This window comes from Calypte anna, chromosome 4A, assembly GCF_003957555.1.
Source record: "Calypte anna isolate BGI_N300 chromosome 4A, bCalAnn1_v1.p, whole genome shotgun sequence".
NCBI lineage: Eukaryota > Metazoa > Chordata > Aves > Apodiformes > Trochilidae > Calypte > Calypte anna.
In genome coordinates this window covers 29,921,981-29,943,461 of record NC_044248.1, presented here as the reverse complement: position 1 = coordinate 29,943,461, position 21,481 = coordinate 29,921,981, and the positions used below count along the sequence as shown (strand labels likewise).

General features: G+C 40.4%; 2 protein-coding genes across 2 annotated transcripts in view; both read left to right on the top strand.

Annotated features, from left to right (window-relative positions):
- Window positions 1-255: 255 nt before the first annotated feature.
- MSMO1 (methylsterol monooxygenase 1) lies at window positions 256-8,868 on the top strand. The gene is made up of 6 exons (XM_030449956.1): window positions 256-482; window positions 2,047-2,352; window positions 3,360-3,508; window positions 4,306-4,432; window positions 6,190-6,344; window positions 7,888-8,868. Exons 2-6 carry the CDS (start codon window positions 2,098-2,100, stop codon window positions 8,093-8,095), a joined length of 894 nt encoding a protein of 297 aa, XP_030305816.1. The 5' UTR covers window positions 256-482; window positions 2,047-2,097; the 3' UTR covers window positions 8,096-8,868.
- Window positions 8,869-15,701: 6,833 nt separating this feature from the next.
- The window catches only part of CPE (carboxypeptidase E), a 59,834-nt gene continuing 54,054 nt past the window's right edge, over window positions 15,702-21,481 (top strand). Inside the window, exon 1 of the mRNA XM_030449669.1 lies at window positions 15,702-16,250. Coding sequence (XP_030305529.1) covers window positions 15,968-16,250 — 283 coding nt within the window. The 5' untranslated portion in view covers window positions 15,702-15,967. The remainder of the gene's footprint in view (window positions 16,251-21,481) is intronic.

Below are 21,481 nucleotides of genomic sequence, written 5' to 3'. Positions count from 1 at the left end.
CTCCCCTCCTGTGATTTGCCTGAAGGCTCTCCCGTCTGCTACGCCCCGGTCGGCCGTGTGGGGACCGGCGGCGGGGGCACCCCGGTGATGTTACGGGGTACAGGAAGCACCACGCCCTCCGCCGCCCCGCCCGCCTCTGCCCACCCGCGCTACCGGTCTCCTTCTCATCACGTCTTTGACGTCACCCGGCCTCCCTCCCGGCTCATTGGTCGCCGGCCGAGGTCTCACTATTCTCACTCCACCCCTCCAGCCAATGGGTGCGCGGGAGGCGCAGGTGCGTCCCGGTCGTGCTCACGCCTGACTCTCCGCCGCTGCCCTCCGCCAGCCAATGGACGCCGAGCCGGGTCGTGCTGGGCGGCCAATAGGAGGGCGCAGCTCCAGCTCCGGCGGCCTCCCCGTTTGTTCTTGCTGCTACGGTCCCTGTTGCTGTCGCTGCTGCTGCTGGGAACGCCTCGGCGCGAGGAGCCGCCGCTGTCGCTCAGGTGAGGATGCGCGCGCGGCGTTCTCTCACCGGGGGAGAGAGCGGCCGCAGTCTGACCCCCATACCCGCCGCCCCGCTACGGTGCTGGGGTGCGGGACCCCGGCGGGCTGCGCGGCTCTTCGCTGCTGGCACCCCTGTACCGTACCTCGCGGCGGAAGGCCGCCTGAGCGCGGGTTCCGGCTGCCGGGCCTCTCCCTGGGGACGCTCCCCTCGGCGTTCCCCTTGACGCCATGCTCCCCAGCGCGTTTGCCAGGGTCTGTCCGTGTTCTGACATAAGAGTGGAGCGGACGGGCGAGGCGGCTGCAGGCGTGGGCTGGCCTCTCGGCCCTCGGGTAGCCGGCTGCTTCCTGGGGAGGGTGAGCAGCCTCGCGTGTGCGCACAGGTTCAGGAGGTGGGGTGTAAAGCTTCCTCGGTATGTGCTGCGGGGTATTCGCCGTTAATAAAGTGGTACCTAAGAAAGTATCGCCTTTCGGTGCTGTTGCGAGGGTTGAAAACTGTAAACTAATGTTTCTGGATACAGAGCTTAGTGTGGTGTGTTGAACCTCGTCTGTGCATATCAACCAGAGACTACCCGGCGTCGTCCCTCTGGCCTGGGAGCTGTAGATGTATGTGATTTACCTGTTAGAGGAGGCCCAGAGAGGCACCACAAAAGTTATTGGAAGGCACATCGCCTGTTTAGGCTGGAGAAAAGAAGGCTCTTTGGAGACCTTACTGCAGCCTTTCAGGGGTTTATAATAAAGATAGAGAAAGGCTTTTTTTGCTGAGGCCTCAAGCAGAAAGACTAGGGGCAATAGTTTTAAATTAGAGAAAGGTAAGTTTAGATCGGACACAAGCATGTTTTCTACGTTGAGGGTGGTGAGACAGTGAATTGTCTAGGCAAGCTGTGGCTGGCCCCTCCCTGGGAGTGGTGAAGGCCGGGTTGGATGGGGCTTCGGGCAGCCCTATAGAGTAAATGAAGTCCCTATTTTTGGCAAGGGGATTGGACTACATGACTTTTAAAAGTCCCTTCCAGCCCAAACCAACAAGGCAGCCCACTCTGGAAATGGCAGTTCTGGGTACCTGCAGGAATGCAGCCTCTGTGCTTTTGGAAGCTCTGATGAACACTGCATATGGAAAGGTGGATTGATTCAAGACAGCTTCATTCTGAAGGCAGTTTGCTGGGTTGATGTAGTTTGCATGGATTCTGGCTCACAGCTAGGAGCAGAGCGAGGCTAGATAATAGGAGATAATGGTTAATTTCTAAATCTGCTTTGAAACTTTGTGTTCTTTTGGTATTGAGTTACAATTATCCTGGGAAAGACTTGAAATGAAATTGGGTAATAAATGGTATTTCTTTATGCTTTTGCTTCCTTGACCAAACCTTAAAACTTGAGAGCTGATTTCTTCTCAAACTGTTAGCCTCTTAGGCCAATCTTAAGCTTTGTTTTTTTACACTACTCTCCAGAAAGAATCTTTCTTTCCCTTTCGTCTTTTACTTTAAAACTAGGTAACAGCTAAGATCAGTGGTTTTTTTTCTTCTGAAGATTATCTTCTTTTTATTAACTTTTTTTTCTCAAAATTTGCAGGTTACTTACAACTGTAGAAGAACTGTAATTGTGATGTTTTATGGTTGAACAATGGCAATGAATGACAGCATTAATATCTTGAACTCTGCTTACCTGGCAGTGGAATATATAGACTCTTTCTTGCCTGACAATCCCCTTCAGCAGCCTTTTAAAAATGCCTGGAATTACATGCTGGATAACTACACAAAGTTCCAGATTGCGACTTGGGGATCACTTCTAGTTCATGAAGTTTCGTACTTCCTGCTCTGTGTTCCTGGATTTGTCTTTCAATTTATACCATACATGCAAAAGTATAAAATTCAGCAGGTAAGACAAAGTTGTGAGCTATACACTTCCTTATTTGTCATTGAATACATGAAGTAGAACATATAGTTGCAGTATCTTAGTTTCCAATTTCTATGGCTGCTATTCCTCTATCACTGAGGGCATCCTGGATGTGACAGGAGCACAGTTACAATGCATGTAAGGGGAGAAAGAGAAGTGGATTTTGGAGAAAGAAAGGTGTTATTTCAGAGGGAGGGTATTGTTTCCACCATGTTGGTATATAGAGAAGAGGCTGTTTTAATCCCTACATTAACAAAAGTTTGATATTCTTCATGTAAGTTTGTGTAACAGCAGATAAAGGCATAATAGAATCAAGAGTTTCTGGTGGTACAGGTGTGTGTTAGCATTCTGAAGGAATTACTTGGTCTGCTTATTTCAAAGTATTTCTATGACTCATGAAAGCATTTTGAAGTATTTTAACAATGGAGAAAGCATAGAATGGACAGCACATTCCTAATTGGTAGCAAGTGCTACCGATAGGTAGCTACCTAAAGATGATAGTTTTCCTCCTAGTTCTTTGTAATATGAATTAGAAATTAGTAATACCAGCTGCTGAAATTAATACAGCAAAGACTGGATGTTTTCAAGGCAACATATTTCTTCATAAGCTTACGGGTTTGGCTTCTCTTTGTATTATTAAGCTATAGAAATACATTCTATTATTTTAGCTAGGGAAATACAAACTTAGATGTTTGCTAGTCTGTTGAATATGAAGAGTTCCTGCTAATTACAGTAACTGAAATAACAAGACTAGTTTGGGGCAACTGGCAAGAACAACATCTGTTAATAAAAACTTACTTTAAGTTCTACAGAAAGCTAGTTTAGAAAAACAAGAGGTTTTGATGAAATAGAATCCAATCCTACGTAATTTGCATTATGGGAGGACCTGCAATTTGTCTTCCGAGGTGAAATGGAGCTGCCTCCAAAGTAATTTTTGCAGCTCTTAAGTCATGTAGGTAACACAACTGATTCTTTTTCCTTCTTCTTAGGATAAACCAGAAACATGGGAAAAACAGTGGAAGTGTTTCAAAACACTCCTCTTCAATCACTTTTTCATTCAGCTTCCTCTGATTTGTGGCACCTATTACTTCACGGAGTATTTTAACATTCCATATGACTGGGAAGAGATGCCCAGATGGTAGGTAGATTTTTCTGGTATGTTGGTGCTAAAATGCAGTAATTTTTTTGTGATTAAATTGTGTTTGTTAATCTTGCTTCTGCTGATACTTAACTGCTATAATAGCTAATTAGAAATCTGTATATTGCTCTGTTACTCAGAAGGGGAGTATTAGGAGGGAGATTATATGGAAGTGAAGCAAGTTTCATGATGGCATTTGTTAAATGTTGAATTTTTGTTTTTTTTTAAAATCTAACATTCTGTGATTCCTCCTGTTTCTTCCTTCCACCTTCTTTTACATCGTAGCAGCAGTGTGCTTCTCAAAGTAGAGAATGCTTCACATTCTCCTTTTTTGCACTAAATTGGTAGACTTTTAAACAAACCTGAATTGATTATAAAGATATTTTAATATTGTGGTGCTTTTTAACATCTGATAGCTGTTCTTTGCAACAGAAGCTCAGATTTCTCAAAAATATAGTTTCTGTCTGGTTAAGATAGGTAGTGCAAATCTTACGTTTCGATACTTACATGTTATAGAGTCTATAGATGTTTTTATAGACTGTAATATTGAAATGTCAGTTTGTTACACTGCATGATAATTCACTTCAGCGTATCAACAGGTGACCTGGTAGGTAGAAGGAGTAATATGCTTGGCAGTTCTTCTTTGAAGCACATTAAAATGGTAATATCAATGCACTGTTACTCCATCAGTAATATACTTAAACATTTCCCACCCTTACTAGCAACTAGCTATTGTCTTTCATGGTTGTGCATCTGCTAGTATGTTCTATAACTAAAAGCTTTTCTTCTTTCTAAAGGTATGTTCTTGTTGCCCAGTGTTTTGGATGTGCAGTGATTGAGGATGCCTGGCACTATTTTCTGCATCGATTGCTACATCACAAGAGAATATACAAGTATATTCATAAGGTTCACCATGAGTTTGCTGTAAGTATTCATTGTTTATTATTTTTTAAATTGTATTTTGTAATAATGTGGTTTCACCCAACTTACTGAAAGGTCTTATTTGAAAGACTTAAGAACTTTGAATCTGACAGTGGGTTGTATGTCTTTAGGTCTTTGTAAAGAACAGTAATCTGTTTTATTTCTGAAAACACTTCTGTAACTTTGTTTAATGAGAATGAAAGGTGGCACTCAACTCTTTGGAAATTTGATCATATCTGTTGAGCTAGGCAAAATCAAGTTTTTAAAGGTGTGTGTTACATGCTTGACTGATTGCAAAGGGAGAGGGGAAACGGTGGGGTTCTGGTTTTGATTGTTTGTTCTTTGCCACTTAGGGTGTTATCCAGAGTGTACCAATCCCCAGAATATGATCCAGATGCTCTTGCATGGCCTGGGTGTGTGCATGATAATGTGTCAGATATATGGTTCAGGGCATATAATGGATGTAGGCCTCTGGAAGCAGTACAGCCTGTTGGGTGGTACTGTATTGTGAGCACAGTGCAATACAGAGATGTTTTGGGTGGTTCTGCATTTTTAGCATTGTTGGAATTGACATTGAGTACAAGGTAATGAGCCATGCTTGGCTGGAGGTGGCACTATTCTGAGCCAGGTATGGCCCAGCAGTGCTTACACCTTATGGTTGGTATAGCTATGTTAAGGTGGTGTTGTCCTTGGATCATAGAAACCTGTGCTACTGTGATTGTCTAGTGCTATATTTCAATGTAGAACCCATACTGTGCCTAAGGTAAACAGCAAGATATCGGGTCAGAGGGGTGCTTTGTACAGGCTGTGATAATAGAGTATTCCTGTGGTATTCCTTGATGCGTGCATGTGTATGTACATCTGCAGCAGTGGCTCTTCTCTTGCTCTTGGCAGCCTCTCAGGTTTCTAGCAGGAGCAGCTTCCGGCCATTAATTCTGAGTGGTTTGCAGTTCACACAAAAGTGGTCTGTAGGCTAATTGTGTCTTCACAAAAAACTTTCCCTGATAGAAAAAGTCATCATTTTTAAATCTCTCAAGCTCAATCAGACTTTATTTTCATCTGATAGTCAAATTTACAACCTTAAGCACTAGGTTACTTTAAAAAAAATACTAATTTTCTATGTTGGTCTGCTTTTGAAAACTCTATGGAAATTCTTCTGAAAACCAAATATAGGAATGACCAGAGGCGGTGCATGTATATTTGTATTAAAAAATACACATACATAAATAAAAGGGTTTAATGTCAATCTTGCAATAATATTTGAACACTAAGAATTTATCTCAGAAATCCATTTTTTAAATAGTTAAAAGCCTCCCCTTATCTTTTGCAATTTTTAAGTGAATCCTGACTCTGAAAATATTTTGGCTCCCTTCTTCCTTCTGCTTCCAAGATTGGATGTATAGCAAATATGATAAGAGCTTCCCCAACATTTCACATATTCCTGAAATAATGCTATAGGCTTGGGTAAGGGTAAGCCTAAATAAAAGATTTCATCTTTACTACTAGTAATGGGGTTTGGAACTGGTAACGTAATGATAATCCAGATGATTTTGGAATACTGGTTTCCCAATGAGGAGCTGAGCATCCAGGTTAAGGCCCTTGCGTAGGCAGGCCATTTTCTTTATGCACAACATCATTATCTTTGTCCTGTTGTAGCCCTGTAGGGTAATGAGGAGTATAAGACAAAATGATGATTCTGATCATCAGGGTATAGAAAATCAAAAATGGTTACTGTTTTCCTGTCTGTTAACTCTTTCTAGTCACCATTTGGAATGCAAGCAGAATATGCACATCCTCTGGAAACACTTATCCTTGGAGCTGGCTTTTTTATTGGAATTGTTGTTTTCTGTAACCACGTGATTCTTCTGTGGGCATGGGTGATATGTCGCTTGATGGAAACCATTGATGTACACAGGTGAAATCTTTATTGCTTTTTAATAATTGCTTTTTCTCCTTAAGCCTGTCTTAATCTTACCTGTTTCTTTCATGGAGCTTCACTGTTTACTTTGTGCTGAAATGCTTTTATACATCTGATATATAAAAGAATAAAACATTGAACAGTTACACTGTCTTCTGTTTTGAGATAGTGTTAGTAAAGTATTGCTGGTTAAAAGTGTGTAAACTGTAGCTAGAGAATCTTGAGGAGAGTTTCAGAAGATAGGTGCCTCATTAGGATGTCTGGCTCTTCGTATTGGTGTACAAGTGACCTTATGCACGTTAGAACACTAATAATCAATTACAAAGTATGATATGCCATCCAACAGTTCTTTCTGCTTAATACTTTCAGTAATTTTTTCCTGGACGAGAGAAACTTTAACCTATACAATTAATGACTGTCTTTTAAATAAATAGTTTAATTTTTTTTTGTGTGCTAGATACAAAGGGCAAGACTTCTTGTTTCTGTAGTATATCTGACTGTTTTCATACTTTGCTCTGAAATTCCAGTGCCAATCCCAGTAGGGTTAGGTGGGTTTATCTGCAAATGAATGATCTTTTCTTTCCTGGGCTCAAGAGGAAGGGCAAAGTCAAACTTCATTTTTTTAAATACTAGTATTACACTTGACCTTGTACCTGTAAATATATTATGAAGCATATGATGCATAACTATATGTAGTTACACATATGAGTGTCAAGTGTTATAGTGGAACATGAGCTCATCATACTCTGTAGTAGTTACATACATGTAACTCATCATACATGATTGCTGGCTGGTTTACTTTAGGTTTTGTAAACCGAGATATGTGTTGTGACATATCATAAAGTAATTGATGCAAAATATGAATATTCCTTACTATTACCTTACTTATTATTACTTATTATTACTATTGCCTTATTGTTCTTTGTTCACACCGAATCAGCTGGCAGTGTGTCCACTAGGTGGTGGTAAGATGCTTTACAGTACTACTAAGCAAGAGTTGAAATCCCTCTGAGGCATATTACTCTGGTTTTCATATTACTTGAATCATATCTTTTGAGTTTTAAATATTTGAAGAACTTGCAATAGGTTGAAAGTAAGAATAAAACTACAACTTCAGCAGATTTGAGATGTTGAGCTGATACTCGTAGCTTGTCACTAAAAGACATTATTTCAAGTTCTTCCTTCCTAACATCACTATTGAGTAAGTTAAAGCTGTTAAGCCAGCAGAAAGTCAGCCACTGTGTTGTAGGTTTTTTGTTTGTTTGGGTTTTTGGGGGTTTTTTTTAGATGATTTGTTTAAATATTATTTGTGTTGCCTAATAAACTAAGCTGAAAGTTTCAGCAAGTGGCACAGGCCATTGTGGGATAGTTAACAGAAGTCTTTGGGTAGGATTGGGTGGATCTTCTGATTACCACAGGGCCTTGTAATACCAAAAAATCTTTTGATTTTATAAAAACAAGTTAATGCTTGTATTTTGTGGTTTATATCTGGGAAAAAAATCCTTAATATGGTTGTGTGTTTTTTCTCCCTCCCCTGCAGTGGCTATGATGTTCCGTTGAATCCTCTTCATTTGGTGCCTTTCTATGCTGGGGCCCGTTTTCATGATTTCCATCACATGAACTTTATCGGCAATTATGCTTCAACCTTCACGTGGTGGGACAGAATCTTTGGTACAGACTCTCAATTCATTGCCTATAAAGAAAAAGAGAACAAGCAACAACTCATAACAAAGAAGAAGGCTAACTAAATTTCAAGTGTAAAAATTCTGATGCTAATACTGGTAGTCAATTTTGCTTTACTGTAAAGCAAAATTAGTGATGAAGTGTTAAGCATGACTCTTGTTCCTTGGCTACTAAGTGGTAGGGAAAAATGGCTAATTATACTGCAGTATCTTCCTAATGGGAATGCTTTCTATTTTCTATGTAAGTACTGCATATATTTTAACTACAGATTTAAGGATGATGCAAAAAACCCCCTTGAGATGATGTGTGTCTATCCCTTTTTTTAAATGGGGAAAAAAAAAATCAATTTTATCTTTAATGTTCTTCACTTTGGATCCAGGTAGAATTATATATGTACACTGAAATTGGACTTAGTTTTTTTAAAGATATATTCTTAAATTTGTAATATCGCATAGCAGAACATATTAACTAGTATCATCACTGTGTTATTTAAATATTGAGTAAAGGTTGCTTAAAACCAAAACATTTGTTAATGGGAAGCTTGGAAAGGCCTTTTGCACACTGGATAATGTAAACTGTTAATAACAGAATACTTGGCTAACCATGAACTAGCAGAGACATTCCTGATCTAGATTTATTATGTTATTTTAGATTACAGGTAAATATAGTTAAAGTTTTTATTTGAAGAAACTGGTTTTTGCTGCTCTCTTGAAGTTGGTCTGTCAGTGTTCTTAGCATTTACATTACATTCTTCTGTATGTGTTGTAATTTGCTGAACTGACTTGTTGCTATATTTGCACTTGTGACTGAAGAAATAAATGTGGTTTGGTTTCATGCATTTTTTACACCTTTCTTATGTTTTTTAATACAAAGCTGTGATAAAAACCAAGTAGGTTATAACATCTTACTCTGTTCCTCTCTTTAATGAAGAAGTGCTTTTCTTTAAGTATGGTCTATAGAAGTTCTATCTACTTACAGAAACAGCAGTAACAGCCTGAACACTCCATGATGGAAGTGACCTCTTTAATCAGATTTCAGAGATGGCAATTATCCTCTTTGCTTTGTCAACTCCCACTCTCATCCTGCAGCTGCAGCTATACTTGGCTTTGTTTTAATGAACCCCTAGTCTAAAAATACAAGGAGCTTTCAGTGCTTCAGATTGTCCCTGGCTACAAAATTCTATTCACTGTTTCTCAGCCTGCTGGCTTGTGCCTATACACACACTGTTGCAAAATTATCTGCAACTGTGAGCCAATTGCTTAATTACTCCAGCAATGATATTTTTAAAAGCTTGGTGTCTCCTAAGCTATTGGAGAGCTCAGACATGGCACTAAAAGCTGTGTCAGATGACTTACAAATTTGCAATATATAGTTCATTTTTCAAGAGGTTTTGGAAATGAGTAATGTAATTTTAACAAGTTACTTATGGTAGCTTTTTAAATACTGTGCATGGAGTTTTTTTGTTCTTTGTTCACTACTTGAATCCACATTTTTCTGAAACCCACTGCTACTTCATTTTTTGGGTTATTTTATGTATATGCTTAGTGTACAATGGGATCATGTAATTGCTTTTGAACCTCTTCTATTTAACAAATCCCTAAGGAATTAGGAAAGCTGAGTTAAATACATTTATTTTTGCTGAAAAGATATGCTCACTGGACCTCACTTAATATAGGAACTTGCATTTCAAGACCACAGGCTTTGGTTTAACCATCACCCCACCACCTTTCAACTGCAGAGCTTTATGAACATGATGCTGGCTAGTAAATGACCTACCTCATTGCTATGTATCCTTCATGCATATTAAGATCTATGTTAGGCGGTTACGTTTGTGAGCTTTCAGGCCTTTATTTGCTGCTTTCTTTTCTCTCCTCTTATATTTAGTGAGAGAGACTGAAGAATATTTGTAGTTCTGAAAACTGGGAGGTTTTTGTACAAAAATGAGAGCAGTATATTGGTGACAGTTTTTGGCTCTTGACAAGGAGCAGAAAAACATTATACAATCTGTTGTCCTTTATCCTGTTTAGCAAGGGAAGCTATTTAACTCTTAAACTGGTAGGATAGGGCAGTAAGTGGGGGGAGCAACATTTTCCACAAATCTTTTTCTGAGAAGTCCAGTTTAGTTTAAGTAAGGCTCATCTGTAAAAATGAGAAATAACAGCTTGTACTGTCCCTTAAGATATGAAAACCATTAAGTTCTATGGAAGTGATTAATTGATTTCTTGGGGGTTGTGTCAAGAAACCATGGAAACTTCAAAAGTATAATAAATTTTTATGATTAGGATTGCAAAATAATCAGCTGTTTTTGGCTGCTGCTGTGAAATACTAAGTAAGGGGGTTTATATTACACTACAGCACAGCTTGCCAGAAAATATTTATAATTGATACTATTGTATTTGTAGATTAAATGGCTTCATTTCCTCAGAGTTCATAATAAATGACTGAGTGTTTTAAGATAATTTTGAAGAAAAGTGTGATACGTTTTTAGACTTTGAACATTAATTTTCATTGAGAAATGATATTTTTTAAATCTATATTATGGCTACAGATAGTTATTGCTGACTACAGTGTCTGGTTTATTGCTTCCAAATCACCATCCTGTTACTGCTGTCTCTCTGTCAGCTACAGCTTTCTGGCAATATTCAGCCATTAGAACCCGTAAGGGTCAGTTCCAGGGAGAAGGTGACTTTTTGCCATTGCTTCTTGCTATAATTTTCTTTCTGTGAAGGTAAAACCCACAGCAATTAGCTTTTCAATTGTATTTTCTACTATCTAATCAAGTTACATCATGTCGTCTGCAGTAAGGCATATCCTCTTTTTCAGGTCACTTCTGTGACTTGTCTCTGACTTCCTGATGTCTTGTTTCAGCTATAGATACCAGAAGAGTGTATGCAGGCAGTTTTTTCTAATGCCACCTTGGTGGTATAATCACATACTTTACCATTGTCCTTCTGTCTAAACATTAAAATATAAAATTAGCTGTTCTGCAGCATTGTACTGGAAAATATGGCCAAGTGTCCCATCTGTTGTCATCTCTTGATGCTTCCTGCAATTGTGCTTGCCAGGCTGTTAGGTGTGCTTTACATTTCTTGCTCTTAAGTGTAATTTGCAATATGCTCCGAAATATTTAAATGTGCTTGACTTACCAAGTAATCTAAGTCACATTCCAGGGTTGCTATATCTTTGTTAATTCACTATTCTTTGTCATCTGCAAATTTTATTCAGTTTTGATTCACATGCAATCACTGAATAAATTAACCACCCAGACTTGAAATACCAGACCCCATGGAAGACCAAAAAACCGCCCCTCTTAGCTAACAATTCTTCCCTTTGAAAAGCCCTGTCAGCTAGTCTTGCAGACTGTCAAATTGCTTCTGCACTCTGTATGAGAGTGTTTGGGGCTAGAGCTATAACATCTCTTAGAAACAGCATTGGAGTCCAGTGTCCAAGATCTAGTATCACCCCAGGAGCAGTGATGTCTCCTGTAGTCTGAAAATAAGACACTGTCATTTGTGTAGACCTTCAGTGTGTAAGTCAGGTACATTTTAAAATTAAATTCAAATTGCAGTCCTTAAAAAGGCTCTGTGCAGAATTGTTACATGTATAGGATGTTCACCACCCCAAGGAGAGCACAGGGATTTTTACAGGGCTTGAAAATGCCATATAACTATGGCAGGACAAAGATAGCTGTCCTACGAGCAGCGCTTAAAGACCAGTTTGTGATTTGGTCTTGCTGATCTGAATATGCTTCTCTCTAACACATTATGCTTGGCATCCTACTTGCTTATTTGTATGCTAGAAAACAGTGTCTTATTGTAGTATAGTGCACCCTCACACTTCTTTCTAAATAAAAACCAGAGTCTTCTAAGTATTTTCATGGTGTGATTTTGAACAGTACTTTGTAATTAATAATGTATTTGATCTTCATCAGAGTGTTTTTAAGATTTTTGTTTTTTCTGATGTACTTCTGTTGTTTCTAATGAGCATAGCTTTAGGGTTTTTGATTTGGATTATAAAAGAAAATAGCTGCCTCAGCCTTGTTGTCTTTCCACACAAATGAAACAAGGGCAGAATTACTAGTCTTTTAAGCAGAAATCTGTGAGTATGAGGGCTGGGTTTTTTTGGTTTTTGTTTCTGGTTTTGGTTTTTTTTTAAGATTTATTTATATACTTGCTGGTGAGCCATTAATTGCTGAAAAAGACAGATTTGGGCAAGTAGAGAAATATTTAGAAAATCTGAATCACATTCTGCAAATTGTTTGGGTGAAAAGAATCGAATTATATGTAAATATATATTTTTGTGTCTATATATGTTTGTCTAGAAATAAGTATTTTTGTCAATGTGAAGTTTTCTTCACCATTACAAAATTGCTTAGGCTGCATCTTTTAGTAAAATACAACCTACCATTCAGTGTCATATACAGACATAAGAGAGATGTAAAACAGATTTGAAATCTGCTGGTCAGGAAATTTTCTGGAGAGCACTTGAGGTCTACTACATGCTCAAATTAGTATTATTAGCTTAGGCCATGCCCAGAATTGTGGTTATGCATATAACCTAGGAATGCCCTTGGGGTACTTGATGCCTTTGAAACTAAGGCAAAATCTTTTTCCACTTTGTGAGGAAATTTGGCCTTTCCCGGTAATGAAAGTCATTATGTCTGAACTATGGAAAATAGGAGGAGGGGCTGGATAGAAAGGAAACCAGTGATTTATTCCTCCTCAGTTCTGTGAATGTTTCTAAGGTCTCTGGAAATCTAATAGTTGTTTCTCAATCCCTTCTTAAAAAGTAATTAGTACATAGGAACTCGAAATATTTCACAGAATATAAGACAGCCTGTTTTACAACAAAATGTATACGTGCATGTATTTTTGCAAGTGCTCATTTTAAGAATTCTTTTAGGAATAGGGGGCTAATAAGTATGGAAATCAATGTAAATCCATTCAGATCTAGTTGTGAGACTGATTTTCTGTATTGAAATAATAATGGCCTACTTCAAAAGATGAAAAGAAACATTATTTGTGAGCCTACCCAGTATCTATTAGTGGCATTGAATTTTGGTGAAATAGATTTGAAGGGCAGCCAATGAGAGGTGTTACACTGCAAAAGGTTTTTTTAACCAATCAGAATGTTCTCCCAGAAAATTATACTTAAGTCTAAAATCACAGCATCAGCAGATTTGTTTACTTTGTGTGTAAGTCACAAGGGAAAGTGATGAAGAAAACAGGGGATATTTAGCCTGTCACGAATGAAGCCAACAAAAGTGATAAAGAATGAGAATTGTTTGAATATAAATATATTTGCAAATAAAGGTCATCTACCTTTGTTTTCACTTCATTTTGGAGCTTGGAGAGTGTTGCACATTACGCACATAATTCTAAAGCTGTGTGAAGTCATGCACAAATTCATAACAATTCATGCTCTTTGGGAGGAGAGAAGTGAGAGGGATGGCTCTTCTGTGACCCTGACTATGAACAGTGATCTGGTAAAACAACATTATCAGGAAGTCTCAGTACATCTGATTCTTGCAAAATGCTTGGAGCAAATTTGCATCTGCATTGTCTTAACCTCGGAGCTAATGTAACATGGTAAGGTAGGCACCTCCCAAAGTTTTCTAGCAGTGAGTGGAGACTCAAAGGCTCCAGAAAGTGCTAAGAAGGTGCCTTTGAACATGGAATTATACTGGGTGGAGAAGTTTCTGAATGCAGTTAGCTTTTTAAGATGGTAAGGACTGGCTGAGCTGACCTTTGGTTCTTGATGTGAAGAAACGCATCAAATAATCCAGGACTGACCATCAGGACAGTTAAAGATAACAAGTATGGGTGAATATAGACAAATAGATACATGAGTATTTATGTATAATACTTGCATTTTCTGGTCTGAAATTCATGTGCTGAATGAATTTCCAAGCTGGTGTCCACAAAGATTTTCTCCCAGAAGATGCTATTTCCATTACATTCTTGGTCGCAGCTAGACCAAGAAAAACATATAGGATCACAAGGGATTATTAACAAGACTTCCTGAAATTTGATTCAGGATGTATTGGTGGTAGAAGGGGCTGTTACACAGGGTGTGCCTTTCAGATTAGGTCAGAGTATGATATGTATTTTATTTGTGGGGAGAAGATTCTGTTTGTAGGAGTAGAAACTGGATGTGTTATTTTTCAAAATTTTGAAAATTTTGAACCTCTCAAAAATTCCAGTGAACCTTGGTGTCCTTTAAAAATAATTTCAAAAACAAAAAAAAAACCCCAACAACAACCTTAAAGGTAAGTTGTTCTTCAGATTTTTAGCCTTAAAGCTGTTCTTAGAAGTCTGTTATACGAAGTATAAACCTATGCCTAGAAAAACAGGTTGAAAAAGGCTTATTTCAGAAAGCCTGTAGTATCTGTGGTCTAGAAGAGACTCTGATTTATTAATACCATGTGAACAGTTCCTGACACGAGCATTCCCACTTCATACAATAAGTCTTGCTCTCCAAGTAAGTATTCTCAGTACTAGAAAGGAAGTCTTGCCTTATCCTTTGCTTTCTGTGATGCAGCAAAGCTACCTTATAGATGATAGTTTACAGTTTTCCCTGTGAGGTCAATCAAATACATTTGTATCAAAATCCATTTGAACCTTTCAGAGCACCTGTCTCTTCCCCCGGCTCTGTGTTGGGGCCACTTCTGTTTAATGTATGTATCATTATTAATGTATTTATCTAGATGAGTGGATTTAGTGCTTCTTCAGTAATTTGCATATGGCACCAGATTAGATGGGAGTGTTGATCTGCTTGAGGGTAGAAAGGCTCTCCAGAGGGAACTGAGTAGATGGACTGAGGCCAGTTCTATGAGGTTTAACAAGGCCAAGTGTCATTGCCTGCACTTGGGTCACAACAACCCTATTCAATGCTACAGGTTTGGGAAAGAGTGGCTGGAAAGCTGTATGTTGGAAGAGGACCTGGCGCTGTTGGGTGACATCTGCCTGAACATGAGCCAGCAGTGTGCCCAGGTGTCCAAGAAGGACAACAGCATCCTGGCTTGTATCAGGAATAGTGTGGCCAGCAGGAGAAGGGAAGTGATTGTGCCCCTGTATTCAGCACTGGTGAGGCAAATACTGTGTTCAGTTTTGGACCTCTTTCTACAGTAAGGACATTGAGGTGCTGGAGTGTGTCCAGAGAAGGGCAACCAAGCTGGTGAAGGACCTGGAGAACAAACCTTAAGAGTAGCAGCAGAGGGAAATGGGGACGTTCAAGCTGGAGGAGGCTGAGGGGGGACCTTTTTGCTCTCTATAACTACCTGAAAGAAGGTTGTAGGGAGGTGGATGGTCTGGTCTCTTCTCCCAAGTAAGAAGTGATGGGATGAGAGGAAATGGCCTCAAGTTGCACCACGGGAGGTTTAGACTGGATTTTAGGAACAATTTCTTTACTGAAGGGGTTGTCAGGCCCTGGAACAGGCAGCACAGGGAACTGGTTGTCACCATTTCTGGAGGTATTTAAAAGATGTGGTGATTAGGGAAATGGGTTATTGGTGGCCTTGGCACTACTAGGTTAAGGGTTGGACTTGATCTTAAAAGTTCTTTTTCAGCAAGAATGATTCTATGATTCTATTAATTTGTCTTTGCCAGTGGTTTAACTCGGTGGGACCACGTGCATGCCATGCGTGATACAAGTATTTCACCAAATACAATAAAAAAAGAAATGTAGCAACAGTCACGCCGGATTTCTCCAGTGCATTTCTGCAACCGGTCGATGACGACACCTTCAGAGCCCACGCCCACACAACACCGCTCCGCATACACCCCGCCGACCTCCACGGGCAGCTCTGGCTCCTCCCGACGCCGGGATGGGGGGAGCGGCCGGTCCCACCCCTCCCCCCGCCCCCCGCTCCCTCCCTCCTTTGCATCGCTTCTCTCTCTGCCGCCGGGGTCGGCGGTAGCTGCGGACAGGCAGTGAGCATGGCGGTGCGGGTGCTGCTGGCGCTTTGCGGGGTGGTCGCTGCCTGCCGGGCGGCGGCGGTGGTGGAACCGGGAGCGGAGGTCGCCAGCCGGCGGCGGCGGCTGAGCTCCGAGGACAGCATCTCCTTCGAGTACCACCGCTATGCCGAGCTCCGGGAGGCGCTGGTGGCCGTCTGGCTGCAATGCCCCGCCATCAGCAGGATCTACACGGTGGGTCGCAGCGCCGAGGGCCGAGAGCTGCTGGTCATCGAGATCTCCGACCGCCCCGGCGAGCATGAGCCCGGTAAGGGCGGGTAGGTGGGTGGAGGGGGCGGCGGACCCCGGCGCTGCCTGCACCTGGATACTCACCGGGTTTCTAGAAGCATGGGCTCAAGAAGCAGGTAGCGGCGGAGTTGGGGCTGCTGCTTCTCCCGCGGGTCCGGCAGCGCAAGGCAGACGCTGTCCCTAAATTACTCGCTCTGCTGTTCGCACCGGGTGCTGTCAGTGGTTGCCTGCGCTCGGCGCAAAGCCTCGACTTGTCTTTGTCGTTGGATATAGTCCCCTTTTAAAGAGCGAAACTGACTAAAATCGGTATGAAATATCTGAGATGCAGCAGCAGTGGGGAGCAAAGGTGCTGCCATTACCTCTGCAGGGAAGCAACTGGTGCAGATGTGCCGAAAGGGACTGCGTTGGCCTTCCCGCTTCCTGGCACACACCGAGCTGTTGGGGAAAAAAGCATTAAGTATGAATGTGCCTGTGTGAGCTGTGCAGCATGTCCAGGCTGCCTGCTGAAACTGAGCTAGCACGGCACACTGCAGGCGTTTGTGCGGATGCCTTGGCATTAAGTGTGGCTCTGGTATGACACTTTTTTTCTGGAAGGGGCTGTGATTTAATGCTGTGCATTTGTTTTATGCCTAACAGTGTGCATTTTTTATCGTTTCCAGTTTTGGAATTGATGGTATCACTTAGGTCTGTGCGAAAAGACTAAATCTTGAAAGCGTCCCTATACCTGAGGCCCAGCCATAAGCTGCCCACAGCCACATCTTCACATTTCCCTCAGCTGATGACAGACCAGGCCTGGAAGTCTGTGATTTTTAGGTGGCGATGGGGATTCTGTGGGCCTCTAGGTATTTGGTTGATACTGTTAGTGCTCAACGTGCTTCTTTATGATATGAATACCTTGCTTTGCATCCTATAACGTTGCGTTGTGCCCTCAAGGGACTTTTTTTTTTTAACCAACTGCATTAGGGCTATTCATAAAACTTGGGAGATCATAAGATAGAGGATGTAAGGAAGGCAGGGTAGAAAAAACAGTGTCTTGAAATGAAAAATGTAAGAATGGAAGTGAGGTTTGAAAAATATCTGTGTTTTATTGATATATTGATATTAAGGGTGAATTCGTGAAGTTAAGAATCCATCACCACAATGTAATTAGCACACTAGACTGATATGCAGTTGTTACTGTGAGTTTGTATTACTGTTGTGGGACAGTAACTTCAGCTCATATATTTGGCACTTACATCAAGCCAGCTGAAACAGGGGGAAAAAGCACTCCGCAGCCTGAGCTGGGGCTGTAGCTCTTTCTAGAGACGTACTGCTTCTGTTGGTGTCAGTGACATGAGAAAGGAAACATTTTCTCATTGAGCCCAAGCAAAAGAAAATCTGACTTAATAAGTAATAGCAAACCTCAGAAAATAAAATTTGCTGTGGATTGCATCCATATATAAGCTACAGTGAGTATCAAGCATTTCCTAGAACGTGCTCGGATCCTTACAAAGGGAGCCCTACAGACAAAAATGCCACATGTTGTGATATCCAAATCACATGTCAGGGAATGTGATGAGTCCTGGTGATCTTTAGTTCTGAATGCTGAAAATGCTGTTTTTTTATCAGAGGATTAACCCGCGTTTGAATCAAAGCGAATTCATTGTTCTATTTAAAACCTCAGTTTCTGCAGGATACTGAGCATTTCTCAAAAAGTGGAGAGCTGCTGCAGCTTTCGGTATCTGCAGTGGAACATGAGCAAAGCTCAGAATCTTCCTAGGAAGGGCAGCAGTCCAGACCCGATGACAACTTATGGGTGTTCTCCTTGGAAAGAATTGTAAAGGCGCAGTGTCCCTGCTTCTTTGTTACAGAGCCTAAACACCTATACATTATGATAATACTTGCAGTGGTTTCTTCTCAATAATATGCCCTTTCTTCTAGTAGTAGTAAAAGGTAGCATTGTTTATTTTTCAATGTGGTCTATTTTAAGTTACACTGTAAATGGAGTCTTGTACCAGCCTTGGCAGGAAGCATGAGGCTGGTTCTGCAGTTTGTAGCTGAGGGGATCCACTCTCACTCTGAGCATCCTAACCAATTCCCAAGGTGACAACAGGTGTAAAGCTATTTTGTGTGGCTACAGCTTGCAGGGTCAGGACCTGATTTATCATCAGTGATTATTAAAAAATGACAGAGACAGTCACAGGCACCCACATGCATGCATTTATTTTTTTCTTTTTTCATGATAGGCTCAGAAATTGTTATTCCTGCACATGACCTGTTCGTACAAGATATCCTGAATGTCATGGAGTTTATTTTAATACATAAGTATAAATGAAAAATATGTTGTGGCATCCCTTGCTTCTAGAAGCCTGGTGAATATGCAGGGACGATACCTAATTTATCTAGTGAGCCACTGTGAAAATAAAAAAAAATATTCACTTAGTAATCAAGTTGATGCAAAAGCAAATCAGGAAAGTGTCAGCAGATGATCAGTAAAGACGCTTTGTACTGAGTACAGAGACATTGTACTGAGTAAATCAAATGCTGCACATACACGCATATACTGCATAATTGCACATATTGTGTGGCCATGCAGCGTTGTGTGAATGCATGTGATCATATGCAAGCATATAAATACAACCTTAATTTTAGAATATTGGCTATTTTTGAAAATCAATTTGAAAAAGAAAAAAAAATGCATGAGAAAACCAGGAAAATTTTAGAAAAGTGCTCTAGATTTCCAGAGCAACTGGGAAAAATCCTTGGGGAACAAAGCAACTGGAACAAATTGTTAAGGCCTCATCTTTTGCTGGGGTAAATATATGTTATGAAGAATTGAGTCCTGATACTGCACTGGAAACCAGAATGATTCAATATGAGCCAGTCTGGTTTCCTGTATAAGCATACAGTGCCTTGGCAAATCTTGGAAACCTGAATTAGTCACCTGGAAGATGAGCACAGCCTTCACAGTGATGTGCTAAATGCCAAAAGCATGAGACTGTCTAAAGTTTTGGAATCTACATTAAATATTCAGTGAATGTGCTGTATTATCTGAAACCTTGAATATCACACCACCTGTGCTTCCCTTCTGGTTCATGCAAGAATTTGTTCTGATATTTTGCAGGTTTTTTTGTTATGGCAGCAGTTTCTTTAGGCTGATACTGCACTTGTGTGGGGAGTCAGAACTTGCAATATTGATAGAAAACAAGCCCTTGAATAAGGAGAAGCAAAAGCCAGAGCTGGACATACTCGAACTTTAAAAACCATGTTTTTATTTGTGCAGCCTTTCCATAGAGATAAACTTTGAATCAATGAGGACTAGACAGGTAAGGCAGAGAAAGACTTGGATGAGACTGCATCAGTGGTTAGGTGTAGAAGGTGTTGCATGAACCCAGACAGGATGTGATCAAAACATTTTAGCGTGGTTTTGACTGAATGAGAAAACAGAATTTTTTCCATGTGCTTGATAAAAATCAAGAAACTTGACAGAAGATGGGGGGTGGCAAGGTGAGATAAAAGCAAGGAGAGTGTGGGAAATTAATGATGCACCAGGGAAAAAACAGAGGACAGTAAAGCACAGATGATTCATGGGGCAAAGTAAGCAGTATTTTGCCTTAATTCAGGTGCAGGAGTACTGCGTACTCTTGAGAGAAGAAATCATCTCTTACTTTGGGTATCTGATGTTCTGTAATACAAACACCCAATGGATGCTGATCTCTTGAGGCTTTTTTTTATTACCATAATTAAGCTCATTTGGGGCATAAGTTTGTATTCTTTAATACCAATGAAATACATTTAGAATTGATTAATGCAAAAGCAGTATCCCCACTGTTAAAGTTCATCCACTTATTTTAGCAGGTGTGCTGCTGCTGCTTTTGACTCATTTGTACCACTGATTTTAGCGGTGCAAGACCAGTCCCCTCTGTTTGCCATTCACTTTGAATTTGAAAATCAAACATACTTTTTTCAAGATTCCTAGGTTGTTTTTTTATTCTTTACATGAAAAAATAGTAAATAAAAATTTCTCTCAACCCCTACTTTTAAAAAATAAATTACTATGATTTTACAGTTGCTATTTTTCAATGTTTACTTATGTGAAGAAACCCTCAAAGTAAGGCTCACTAATTGGCTGGTTATGTGTGTTATAGATACAGGTTCTTAAACCTACTTTTGCATCAAATGGAGAGGAGAGGGGATGGATGTAAATACAGATTTTGTGACAAGAAAATTACTTGCAAATTTGTGGTATCCAAGTCAAATTGTTAATGCTAGAGAAAAGCAAACTGAACCTGAAAAGATAATTTTTTTTTCCCGAAACAGAATTGAATTTATAAGCGTTTTTAAGTTGTAATACTTTTATTGTTCATCCATCCTTTCACAAGCATCTTTGAAAACATATCAGAGAAAAGGAAAAGGCTTACTTGTAGTTGAGGCAGACATCTGAGTCCCAATGAAATGTCATGCTTTGGACTTCCCAGTTTTGAACAACAACAAATTGTTGTTAGCTGATGAGGCAAGAGCACAGGAGGTGAGTGAGCAGCATGGTTGAACCTTGGAGCATTTGCAGGACGCCATGGGTGCAGCTTCAGTCCATTTCACAAGGTGCAGCCCAGCTATGTCAACAAAGACCCATCTTGGCACGGTGAGGAAATGGGTTGGGTGGGTCAGTGCTGGCACTGGGCCTAAATAAGATGCTTGAATTCCTAGTCTGCAGCTCTGGTCCTTGTCCCCCGAAAGTCTCCCAACATCTCAGCTTCTCACACTCCAGCCCTGCAGTGCTGAAGTGATTTCCTCTTGCAAAATAATTAAAGGCTAATTGAAAGTGAAGCTAAAATTCTACTGATTCTACTGTATATTAGTGGATGGGGAAATTCAAGATCTCTCCACTAATACAGAAGCCATATTTTTTTCTCTTTTTTCTGTCACTGAAGTTCTCCCTCATTCAGCTGTGGCACCAGCCATGTGAGCTAATACTTTGTAATAAGAAATTGTGATAAGCAAAGCCACCAAAATCACATGGGAAAAAGTTATTGCTCATAATATTTGTATTTTGCTGTTGCACATGCCTCATTTGAAAATATTTTTTAAATGATTGTAATTTAAAGGACTCTGCAGCCATTCCAGAGAGCTGTGAGCGAGTGCTGCTTTTTGAAAAGGAGAAACAGCAGCAGCAGCAAGAAGAAATAAATGTGTAGGAGGCTGCCTTGATTTCAGTGCAGTGTGGGCAGGAATCTGCTGTGCCACCTTAGCAAGGTAGCCCAGGAGGGTGGA